This window comes from Ictidomys tridecemlineatus, chromosome X (genome assembly GCF_052094955.1).
Source record: "Ictidomys tridecemlineatus isolate mIctTri1 chromosome X, mIctTri1.hap1, whole genome shotgun sequence".
Classification (NCBI taxonomy): Eukaryota; Metazoa; Chordata; class Mammalia; order Rodentia; family Sciuridae; genus Ictidomys; species Ictidomys tridecemlineatus.
This window is the reverse complement of record NC_135493.1, coordinates 43,637,985-43,650,336: the sequence shown is the minus strand read 5'-3', so window position 1 is coordinate 43,650,336 and position 12,352 is coordinate 43,637,985. Positions and strand designations below refer to the sequence as shown.

Here is a 12,352-nt window from a genome sequence, read left to right as displayed (position 1 = left end):
AAAATAAATAAATAAAATAAAGTTAAAAAAACAAACAAACATAAAACAGGAAATCCCCCATAGATTGAAACTTGAAACTTGAGCCATGTCATGTGTATAACAACAAGCCAACAAAAAGCATTAAGACCACGAAGGAAGAAACACACACACACACACACACACACACACACACACACACACACAATGGAAATCAGAAAACACTAAGACGAATGCTAGCCAGGTCGTGGAGGTACATGCCTGTAATCCCAGCAACTCTGGGGGCTGAGGCAGGAGGATTGCAAGTTCAAAGTCAGCCTCAGCAACTTAGCAAGACCCTGTCTCAAAATTAAATTTAAGAAAAGGGCTTGGAGGGCTGGTGTTGTGGCCCAGTATAGAGTGCTCGCCTAGCACGTGTGAGGTCCTGGGTTCGATCCTCAGCACCACATAAAACAAAATAAATAAATAAAAAAATAAAGGTATAATGAACCTTGACGCAAAAATCCTCAATAAAATTCTGGCGAATCGGATTCAAATACATATCAAAAAAATTATACACCATGATCAAGTAGGATTCATCCCTGGGATGCAAGGCTGGTTCAATGTACGGAAATCAATAAATGTTATTCACCACATCAATAGACTTAAAAATAAGAACCATATGATCATCTCGATAGATGCAGAAAAAGCATTCGACAAAGTACAGCATCCCTTTATGTTCAAAACTCTAGAAAAATTAGGGATAACTGGAACATACCTCAACATTGTAAAAGCAATCTACGATAAGCCACAGGCCAGCATCATTCTGAATGGAGAAAAATTGAAGGCATTCCCTCTAAGATCTGGTACAAGACAGGGATGCCCTCTCTCACCACTTCTGTTCAACATAGTCCTCGAAACACTGGCCAGAGCAATTAGACAGACGAAAGAAATTAAAGGCATAAAAATAGGAAAAGAAGAACTTAAATTATCACTATTTGCAGATGATATGATTCTATACCTAGCAGACCCAAAAGGGTCTACAAAGAAGCTATTAGAGCTAATAAATGAATTCAGCAAAGTGGCAGGATATAAGATCAACACGCATAAATCAAAGGCATTCCTGTATATCAGCGACAAATCCTCTGAAACGGAAATGAGGACAACTACTCCATTCACAATATCCCCCCAAAAAATAAAATACTTGGGAATCAACCTAACAAAAGAGGTGAAAGATTTATATAATGAAAATTACAGAACCCTAAAGAAAGATATAGAAGAAGACCTTAGAAGATGGAAAAATATACCCTGCTCATGGATAGGCAGAACTAACATCATCAAAATGGCGATATTACCAAAAGTTCTCTATAAGTTCAATGCAATGCCAATCAAAATCCCAACGGCATTTCTTGTAGAAATAGATAAAAGAATCATGAAATTCATATGGAATAATAAAAGACCCAGAATAGCAAAAACAATGCTAAGCAGGAAGTGTGAATCAGGCGGTATAGCGATACCAGACTTCAAACTATACTACAGAGCAATAGTAACAAAAACAGCATGGTACTGGTACCAAAACAGGCGGGTGGACCAATGGTACAGAATAGAGGATATAGTAACCAATCCACAAAACTACAACTATCTTATATTTGATAAAGGGGCTAAAAGCATGCAATGGAGGAAGGATAGCATCTTCAACAAATGGTGCTGGGAAAACTGGAAATCCATTTGCATCAAAATGAATCTGAATCCCTATCTCTCGCCATGCACAAAAGTTAACTCAAAATGGATCAAGGAGCTTGATATTAAATCAGAGACACGGCATCTGATAGAAGAAAAAGTTGGTTATGATCTACATACTGTGGGATCGGGCCCCAAATTCCTCAATAGGACACCCATAGCGCAAGAGTTAACAACTAGAAGCAACAAATGGGACTTACTCAAACTAAAAAGTTTTTTCTCAGCAAAAGAAACAATAAGAGAGATAAACAGGGAGCCTACATCCTGGGAACAAATCTTTAATCCACACACTTCAGATAGAGCCCTAATAACCAGAATATACAAAGAACTCAAAAAATTAGACAATAAGATAACAAATAACCCAATCAATAAATGGGCCAAGGACCTGAACAGACACTTCTCAGAGAAGGACATACAATCAATCAATAAGTACATGAAAAAATGCTCACCATCGCTAGCAGTCAGAGAAATGCAAATCAAAACTACCCTAAGATACCATCTCACTCCAGTAAGATTGGCAGCCATTAGGAAGTCAAACAACAATAAGTGCTGGAGAGGATGCGGGGAAAAGGGCACTCTTGTTCATTGCTGGTGGGACTGCAAATTGGTGCAGCCAATTTGGAAAGCAGTATGGAGATTTCTTGGAAAGCTGGGAATGGAACCACCATTTGACCCAGCTATTCCCCTTCTCAGTCTATTCCCTAAAGACCTAATAAGAGCATGCTACAGGGACACTGCTACATCGATGTTCATAGCAGCACAATTCACGATAGCAAGATTATGGAATCAGCCTAGATGCCCTTCAATAGATGAATGGATAAAAAAAAAATGTGGCATTTATATACAATGGAGTATTACTCTGCATTAAAAAATGACAAAATCATAGAATTTGGAGGGAAATGGATGGCATTAGAGCAGATTATGCTAAGTGAAGCTAGTCAATCTTTAAAAAACAAATACCAAATGACCCCTTTGATATAAGGGGAGTAAACAAGGACAGGGTAGGGACGAAGAGCTTGAGAAGAAGATTTACATTAAACAGGGATGAGAGGTGGGAGGGAAAGGGAGCGAGAAGGGAAATCGCATGGAAATGGAAGGCGATCCTCAGGGTTATACAAAATGATATACAAGAGGAAAGGAGGGGTAAGACAAGATAATATAAATGGAAGAAATGATTTACAGTAGAAGGGGTAGAGAGAGAAAAGGGGAGGGGAGGGGAGGGGAGGGGGGATAGTAGAGAATAGGACAGACAGCAGAATACATCAGACACTAGAAAGGCAATATGTCAATCAATGGAAGGGTAACTGATGTGATACAGCAATCTGTATACGGGGTAAAGTTGGGAGTTCATAACCCACTTGAATCAAACTGTGAAATATGATGTATTAAGAACTATGTAATGTTTTGAATGACCAACAATAAAAAAAAAATAAATAAAAATTAAAATTAAAAAAAAAAAAACTGCTGCAAACCCTGGGCTCGGGGCCTCTCAGCGTCACCAGTTGCTGTGTGTGCGCTCAGAGGACTGAGCTAGCTCGCAATAAACACCTCTTTGCTGTTTAAAAAAATAAATAAATAAATAAAGGTATTTGTGTCCAACTGCAACTAAAAAATAAAATATTAGGGGGGATAGTAGGGGATAGGAAAGGTAGCAGAATACAACAGTCACTAATATGCCATTATGTAAAAATGTGAGTATGTAACAGAAGTGAGTCTGCAATATGTATTTGGAGAGTTCAAAACCCAATTGAGTCAAATGTATGAAAGATGATATATCATGAGCTCTGTAATGTTTTGAACAATCAACTTAAAAAAATGAAAAAAAAAATATTAAAAAGGGGGGTGGGGTGGGCGGGGATGTAGCTCCGTGGTTAAGCGCCCCTGGGTTCAATCCCTGGTACCAAAATCGCCTGAGTAAAAGGACTCATCCTAGTTGTGGTGATTGCTGATCATCCTCCTCTTAATTTGCTGCAAGGGCAAAGGACATGCCCCACTCCCAGCTCTGGGTTCACACATTTTAAAATCACCGTGTTTAAAACCAAGCAAGCCACCAGCTGCACTCAAGGAATCACACCTTGTTTCTCGTCCACCTTCAGGCTGAATTTCGGCATGGAGGCTCTCACAGCTTTAACCAACCAGCAACCTGCCCACACTGTGGGCCAAGGCTGTGGCTCAGAGACTGCAGGTCTGCCGTTGGCTGGTCCATCCCACACTGGTACTTGGACTGGTCGCAATGAATCCTCCCAACACCCATGCATAATCACAGATCTTGAAGGTTCTGGGTTTAAAAATAAGAATCCCAGGGCTGGAGGCATAGCTCAGTGGTAGAGCATTTGCCTAGCTCTGCCTGACCCTGGCTGGGTTCAATGCCCCTCACCACCAAAATAAAACATGGATAAACAAATAAAATAAGAATAGGGAGATTCAGAGTGTAATAGAAAGATAATTTCAGAATTTAGTGAGCATGTATTACTTTTAGTAAATTTGATCTAGCTATTTCAATACTGGGTACCTTCATTTCTGTATTTAAATAATTCCAAGCATGGGAAATGTTTTTTTTATTAAATTAAATATATTATTATTATTTAGTTGTATGTAGATGGACACAAAAATACCTTTATTGTGTTTATTTTTATGTGGTGCTGGGGATTGAACCCAGTACCTCACATGTGTAAGGCAAGTGCTCTACCACTGGGCCACAACCCCAGCTCCCGGGAAATGGTTTTTAAAAGTTTGAATGAAGTAGGTTTATTTAAATCAGCTTTTGACCCCTCTCCACCGCATACCCACCCTTTACGTGTAAGGGTGTCTGTGTGTAGAAATGCGCGCAGTCACACCCGCATGCGCACACACTCACACTAGGGTGTGCGGTGCTGCGTGCGCACAGTCACACTAGCCTGTGCACTCACACTAGTGAGTGTGGTGCTGGGAATTTAACCCAGGGCCTCACACGTGCTGGGAATGTGCTCTAGTGCTGAGCTACAATCTCCAGTCCTTAAGTGAAAAGAAAAGAAAAGAGAAAAGAAAGAGAAGAGAAGAGAAGAGAAAAAGAAAGAAAGAAAGAAAGAAAAAGGAAGGAAGGAAGGAAGGAAGGAAGGAAGGAAGGAAAAAATTTAAAAAGATATATATATATATATATTTTTGAGACAGTGTTTTGCTAAATTGCCCAGTTTGGCTGCACACTCAGCCATATACCTGCCCCAGCCTCCGGAGTAGCTGGGATTACCACAGATGTGCACCACCACACCCAGCAGCTTCTACCCTTTATCTGGTGCCACATCGTACATGTACATAAAGTACCTCTGGATAATTCTACCCCACGCCCCTGGGGGAATCAGAGTTAAATGCCATTATTACAAAAATAAATGTGACCTGACTCATCCTTACAAGGGGTGACCTAGGAGTATAAATGACAGAAATGAGCATATAGTAAAAACGATTAAGTGCAGAACCATTCAATGAAACCACTATTTTCCTGGGAACACATTTCACCACAGACATATAGTAAAGCAGAGGTGACAACGTTTAACTTAGCAAATAATGCTTTTAGAATCAGCAGGATGCCCTCCACCCCCAGCTTTGGCAGTGCTTACAGGTCTTTTAGGCCGAGTGGTGGCTCTGAAAAGAGCCTTTGGGGTTGACGGCTCAGGGCGTCTGGAGGTGGCTCACTTGCGGCTGATGTGCCTGAGGAGGGCCATGGTGCCCTCAGACACCGCGTGTTTGTTGATCTCCCCGGGCAGCAGGAGGCGCACAGCCGTCTGGATCTCTCTGGAGGTGATGGTCGACCGATGGTTCTGGCGGGCCAGGCGGCCGGCCTCACTGGCGATGCGCTCGAACATGTCCTTAATGAATGAGTCCATCACGTTCACTGCCATCTGGGAAAGGCTGAGACCCACGTGGACTTGCTTCAGCACCCTGGGGAAATAGGTGGCGAAACTGTCTTCGCGTCCAGGGGTACGGCGGCGGCGGCTGCGGCACTTTGGTTTCTTCTGCTTCTGGGTTGTTCGATCGGCATTCTCAGGCTCCTGGGGACTGAGGCACTCCTCAGGAGACTTGTCACAGGTTGGCTCAGCCATTGCTCAAGCACTTGCCAATAGCTGGTTAGAACAGACAATGGCGCCTGCTGAGCAGGCTGTCGCACTTATATTTGCTCTGTTGCCCCACGTGATGGGTCAACTCGATTTCTAACTGGATGACATGCCTTGACTGGAGCCTGTCGGTAAGCCACATGGGGGCACTCAATGTAACCGCACAATCTGCTTCTCAGCATAGCACCCACCAATCACAGCAGGTACTCGATGTGATTGGATGGCACCGCTCTTGGCATAATATCGACCAATCAATGTGCATGCTCAGTGTGATTGGTGAGTCCTCCTGCTCATCATACCATAGGCCAATCATAGTGGGCACTCACTGGAATCAGAGAGTCTAACCACTTGGCGTCACTTAGACCATTGGCAGTGGACGTCTGGCATCGCAAAAGCTTTCTGTTGCATCTACTGGAGAAAAGTTGGAAGACAACCCAAGAACAAAAGATCAGCCCACTCCAAACAACAATAAACCATTGCTTGAACTAGAAATTCTACAGACATTGCCTAGAGTCACTCCTCTGGGATCGGAACTTGTATTACTTGACGTCATTAGCTATCAAGTAGCCAGAGCTGAAATTTGTACACTGTGGAATGTTGATGTCTTCTAAGATAACTCACAGTGTGGTATTAGCTAGCTGGTGTGGGTTGATGTTTTTGTTCTCCAGGTTGAGGACACCGAAGGTTTTGCGATGCAAGACCTCTACTGCCATTGATTGGCCTATGGTATGATGAGCAGGAGGACTCACCAATCACACTGAGCATGCACATTGATTGGTCGATATTATGCCAAGAGCGGTGCCATCCAATCACATCGAGTACCTGCTGTGATTGGTGGGTGCTATGCTGAGAAGCAGATTGTGCGGTTACATTGAGTGCCCCCATGTGGCTTACCGACAGGCTCCAGTCAAGGCATGTCATCCAGTTAGAAATCGAGTTGACCCATCACGTGGGGCAACAGAGCAAATATAAGTGCGACAGCCTGCTCAGCAGGCGCCATTGTCTGTTCTAACCAGCTATTGGCAAGTGCTTGAGCAATGGCTGAGCCAACCTGTGACAAGTCTCCTGAGGAGTGCCTCAGTCCCCAGGAGCCTGAGAATGCCGATCGAACAACCCAGAAGCAGAAGAAACCAAAGTGCCGCAGCCGCCGCCGCCGTACCCCTGGACGCGAAGACAGTTTCGCCACCTATTTCCCCAGGGTGCTGAAGCAAGTCCACGTGGGTCTCAGCCTTTCCCAGATGGCAGTGAACGTGATGGACTCATTCATTAAGGACATGTTCGAGCGCATCGCCAGTGAGGCCGGCCGCCTGGCCCGCCAGAACCATCGGTCGACCATCACCTCCAGAGAGATCCAGACGGCTGTGCGCCTCCTGCTGCCCGGGGAGATCAACAAACACGCGGTGTCTGAGGGCACCATGGCCCTCCTCAGGCACATCAGCCGCAAGTGAGCCACCTCCAGACGCCCTGAGCCGTCAACCCCAAAGGCTCTTTTCAGAGCCACCACTCGGCCTAAAAGACCTGTAAGCACTGCCAAAGCTGGGGGTGGAGGGCATCCTGCTGATTCTAAAAGCATTATTTGCTAAGTTAAACGTTGTCACCTCTGCTTTACTATATGTCTGTGGTGAAATGTGTTCCCAGGAAAATAGTGGTTTCATTGAATGGTTCTGCACTTAATCGTTTTTACTATATGCTCATTTCTGTCATTTATACTCCTAGGTCACCCCTTGTAAGGATGAGTCAGGTCACATTTATTTTTGTAATAATGGCATTTAACTCTGATTCCCCCAGGGGCGTGGGGTAGAATTATCCAGAGGTACTTTATGTACATGTACGATGTGGCACCAGATAAAGGGTAGAAGCTGCTGGGTGTGGTGGTGCACATCTGTGGTAATCCCAGCTACTCCGGAGGCTGGGGCAGGTATATGGCTGAGTGTGCAGCCAAACTGGGCAATTTAGCAAAACACTGTCTCAAAAATATATATATATATATATCTTTTTAAATTTTTTCCTTCCTTCCTTCCTTCCTTCCTTCCTTCCTTCCTTCCTTCCTTCCTTTTTCTTTCTTTCTTTCTTTCTTTTTCTCTTCTCTTCTCTTCTCTTTCTTTTCTCTTTTCTTTTCTTTTCACTTAAGGACTGGAGATTGTAGCTCAGCACTAGAGCACATTCCCAGCACGTGTGAGGCCCTGGGTTAAATTCCCAGCACCACACTCACTAGTGTGAGTGCACAGGCTAGTGTGACTGTGCGCACGCAGCACCGCACACCCTAGTGTGAGTGTGTGCGCATGCGGGTGTGACTGCGCGCATTTCTACACACAGACACCCTTACACGTAAAGGGTGGGTATGCGGTGGAGAGGGGTCAAAAGCTGATTTAAATAAACCTACTTCATTCAAACTTTTAAAAACCATTTCCCGGGAGCTGGGGTTGTGGCCCAGTGGTAGAGCACTTGCCTTACACATGTGAGGTACTGGGTTCAATCCCCAGCACCACATAAAAATAAACACAATAAAGGTATTTTTGTGTCCATCTACATACAACTAAATAATAATAATATATTTAATTTAATAAAAAAAACATTTCCCATGCTTGGAATTATTTAAATACAGAAATGAAGGTACCCAGTATTGAAATAGCTAGATCAAATTTACTAAAAGTAATACATGCTCACTAAATTCTGAAATTATCTTTCTATTACACTCTGAATCTCCCTATTCTTATTTTATTTGTTTATCCATGTTTTATTTTGGTGGTGAGGGGCATTGAACCCAGCCAGGGTCAGGCAGAGCTAGGCAAATGCTCTACCACTGAGCTATGCCTCCAGCCCTGGGATTCTTATTTTTAAACCCAGAACCTTCAAGATCTGTGATTATGCATGGGTGTTGGGAGGATTCATTGCGACCAGTCCAAGTACCAGTGTGGGATGGACCAGCCAACGGCAGACCTGCAGTCTCTGAGCCACAGCCTTGGCCCACAGTGTGGGCAGGTTGCTGGTTGGTTAAAGCTGTGAGAGCCTCCATGCCGAAATTCAGCCTGAAGGTGGACGAGAAACAAGGTGTGATTCCTTGAGTGCAGCTGGTGGCTTGCTTGGTTTTAAACACGGTGATTTTAAAATGTGTGAACCCAGAGCTGGGAGTGGGGCATGTCCTTTGCCCTTGCAGCAAATTAAGAGGAGGATGATCAGCAATCACCACAACTAGGATGAGTCCTTTTACTCAGGCGATTTTGGTACCAGGGATTGAACCCAGGGGCGCTTAACCACGGAGCTACATCCCCGCCCACCCCACCCCCCTTTTTAATATTTTTTTTTTCATTTTTTTAAGTTGATTGTTCAAAACATTACAGAGCTCATGATATATCATCTTTCATACATTTGACTCAATTGGGTTTTGAACTCTCCAAATACATATTGCAGACTCACTTCTGTTACATACTCACATTTTTACATAATGGCATATTAGTGACTGTTGTATTCTGCTACCTTTCCTATCCCCTACTATCCCCCCTAATATTTTATTTTTTAGTTGCAGTTGGACACAAATACCTTTATTTATTTATTTATTTTTTTAAACAGCAAAGAGGTGTTTATTGCGAGCTAGCTCAGTCCTCTGAGCGCACACACAGCAACTGGTGACGCTGAGAGGCCCCGAGCCCAGGGTTTGCAGCAGTTTTTTTTTTTTTAATTTTAATTTTTATTTATTTTTTTTTTATTGTTGGTCATTCAAAACATTACATAGTTCTTAATACATCATATTTCACAGTTTGATTCAAGTGGGTTATGAACTCCCAACTTTACCCCGTATACAGATTGCTGTATCACATCAGTTACCCTTCCATTGATTGACATATTGCCTTTCTAGTGTCTGATGTATTCTGCTGTCTGTCCTATTCTCTACTATCCCCCCTCCCCTCCCCTCCCCTCCCCTTTTCTCTCTCTACCCCTTCTACTGTAAATCATTTCTTCCATTTATATTATCTTGTCTTACCCCTCCTTTCCTCTTGTATATCATTTTGTATAACCCTGAGGATCGCCTTCCATTTCCATGCGATTTCCCTTCTCGCTCCCTTTCCCTCCCACCTCTCATCCCTGTTTAATGTAAATCTTCTTCTCAAGCTCTTCGTCCCTACCCTGTCCTTGTTTACTCCCCTTATATCAAAGGGGTCATTTGGTATTTGTTTTTTAAAGATTGACTAGCTTCACTTAGCATAATCTGCTCTAATGCCATCCATTTCCCTCCAAATTCTATGATTTTGTCATTTTTTAATGCAGAGTAATACTCCATTGTATATAAATGCCACATTTTTTTTTTATCCATTCATCTATTGAAGGGCATCTAGGCTGATTCCATAATCTTGCTATCGTGAATTGTGCTGCTATGAACATCGATGTAGCAGTGTCCCTGTAGCATGCTCTTATTAGGTCTTTAGGGAATAGACTGAGAAGGGGAATAGCTGGGTCAAATGGTGGTTCCATTCCCAGCTTTCCAAGAAATCTCCATACTGCTTTCCAAATTGGCTGCACCAATTTGCAGTCCCACCAGCAATGAACAAGAGTGCCCTTTTCCCCGCATCCTCTCCAGCACTTATTGTTGTTTGACTTCCTAATGGCTGCCAATCTTACTGGAGTGAGATGGTATCTTAGGGTAGTTTTGATTTGCATTTCTCTGACTGCTAGCGATGGTGAGCATTTTTTCATGTACTTATTGATTGATTGTATGTCCTTCTCTGAGAAGTGTCTGTTCAGGTCCTTGGCCCATTTATTGATTGGGTTATTTGTTATCTTATTGTCTAATTTTTTGAGTTCTTTGTATATTCTGGTTATTAGGGCTCTATCTGAAGTGTGTGGATTAAAGATTTGTTCCCAGGATGTAGGCTCCCTGTTTATCTCTCTTATTGTTTCTTTTGCTGAGAAAAAACTTTTTAGTTTGAGTAAGTCCCATTTGTTGCTTCTAGTTGTTAACTCTTGCGCTATGGGTGTCCTATTGAGGAATTTGGGGCCCGATCCCACAGTATGTAGATCATAACCAACTTTTTCTTCTATCAGATGCCGTGTCTCTGATTTAATATCAAGCTCCTTGATCCATTTTGAGTTAACTTTTGTGCATGGCGAGAGATAGGGATTCAGATTCATTTTGATGCAAATGGATTTCCAGTTTTCCCAGCACCATTTGTTGAAGATGCTATCCTTCCTCCATTGCATGCTTTTAGCCCCTTTATCAAATATAAGATAGTTGTAGTTTTGTGGATTGGTTACTATATCCTCTATTCTGTACCATTGGTCCACCCGCCTGTTTTGGTACCAGTACCATGCTGTTTTTGTTACTATTGCTCTGTAGTATAGTTTGAAGTCTGGTATCGCTATACCGCCTGATTCACACTTCCTGCTTAGCATTGTTTTTGCTATTCTGGGTCTTTTATTATTCCATATGAATTTCATGATTCTTTTATCTATTTCTACAAGAAATGCCGTTGGGATTTTGATTGGCATTGCATTGAACTTATAGAGAACTTTTGGTAATATCGCCATTTTGATGATGTTAGTTCTGCCTATCCATGAGCAGGGTATATTTTTCCATCTTCTAAGGTCTTCTTCTATATCTTTCTTTAGGGTTCTGTAATTTTCATTATATAAATCTTTCACCTCTTTTGTTAGGTTGATTCCCAAGTATTTTATTTTTTGGGGGGATATTGTGAATGGAGTAGTTGTCCTCATTTCCGTTTCAGAGGATTTGTCGCTGATATACAGGAATGCCTTTGATTTATGCGTGTTGATCTTATATCCTGCCACTTTGCTGAATTCATTTATTAGCTCTAATAGCTTCTTTGTAGACCCTTTTGGGTCTGCTAGGTATAGAATCATATCATCTGCAAATAGTGATAATTTAAGTTCTTCTTTTCCTATTTTTATGCCTTTAATTTCTTTCGTCTGTCTAATTGCTCTGGCCAGTGTTTCGAGGACTATGTTGAACAGAAGTGGTGAGAGAGGGCATCCCTGTCTTGTACCAGATCTTAGAGGGAATGCCTTCAATTTTTCTCCATTCAGAATGATGCTGGCCTGTGGCTTATCGTAGATTGCTTTTACAATGTTGAGGTATGTTCCAGTTATCCCTAATTTTTCTAGAGTTTTGAACATAAAGGGATGCTGTACTTTGTCGAATGCTTTTTCTGCATCTATCGAGATGATCATATGGTTCTTATTTTTAAGTCTATTGATGTGGTGAATAACATTTATTGATTTCCGTACATTGAACCAGCCTTGCATCCCAGGGATGAATCCTACTTGATCATGGTGTATAATTTTTTTGATATGTATTTGAATCCGATTCGCCAGAATTTTATTGAGGATTTTTGCGTCAAGGTTCATTATACCTTTATTTTTTTATTTATTTATTTTGTTTTATGTGGTGCTGAGGATCGAACCCAGGACCTCACACGTGCTAGGCGAGCACTCTATACTGGGCCACAACACCAGCCCTCCAAGCCCTTTTCTTAAATTTAATTTTGAGACAGGGTCTTGCTAAGTTGCTGAGGCTGACTTTGAACTTGCAATCCTCCTGCCTCAGCCCCCAGAGT

The 12,352-nt window shown here is 42.4% G+C and overlaps 2 protein-coding genes across 2 annotated transcripts; one reads left to right on the top strand and one right to left on the bottom strand.

Annotated features, from left to right (window-relative positions):
* Positions 1-5,177: 5,177 nt before the first annotated feature.
* On the bottom strand, positions 5,178-5,910 carry LOC144371622 (histone H2B-like). Its single transcript, XM_078033985.1, has one exon. It carries the CDS (start codon positions 5,769-5,771, stop codon positions 5,361-5,363), a length of 411 nt encoding a protein of 136 aa, XP_077890111.1. The 5' UTR covers positions 5,772-5,910; the 3' UTR covers positions 5,178-5,360.
* Positions 5,911-6,681: 771 nt separating this feature from the next.
* On the top strand, positions 6,682-7,414 carry LOC101957029 (histone H2B-like). Its single transcript, XM_040283774.2, has one exon. It carries the CDS (start codon positions 6,821-6,823, stop codon positions 7,229-7,231), a length of 411 nt encoding a protein of 136 aa, XP_040139708.1. The 5' UTR covers positions 6,682-6,820; the 3' UTR covers positions 7,232-7,414.
* The last annotated feature ends 4,938 nt before the right edge of the window (positions 7,415-12,352 follow it).

What these genes read in the sequence shown, in the direction of transcription:
- LOC144371622 (XM_078033985.1), bottom strand. Translation starts at nt 5,771, where the DNA reads ATGGCTGAGCCAACCTGTGACAAGTCTCCTGAGGAGTGCCTCAGTCCC.
- LOC101957029 (XM_040283774.2), top strand. Translation starts at nt 6,821, where the DNA reads ATGGCTGAGCCAACCTGTGACAAGTCTCCTGAGGAGTGCCTCAGTCCC.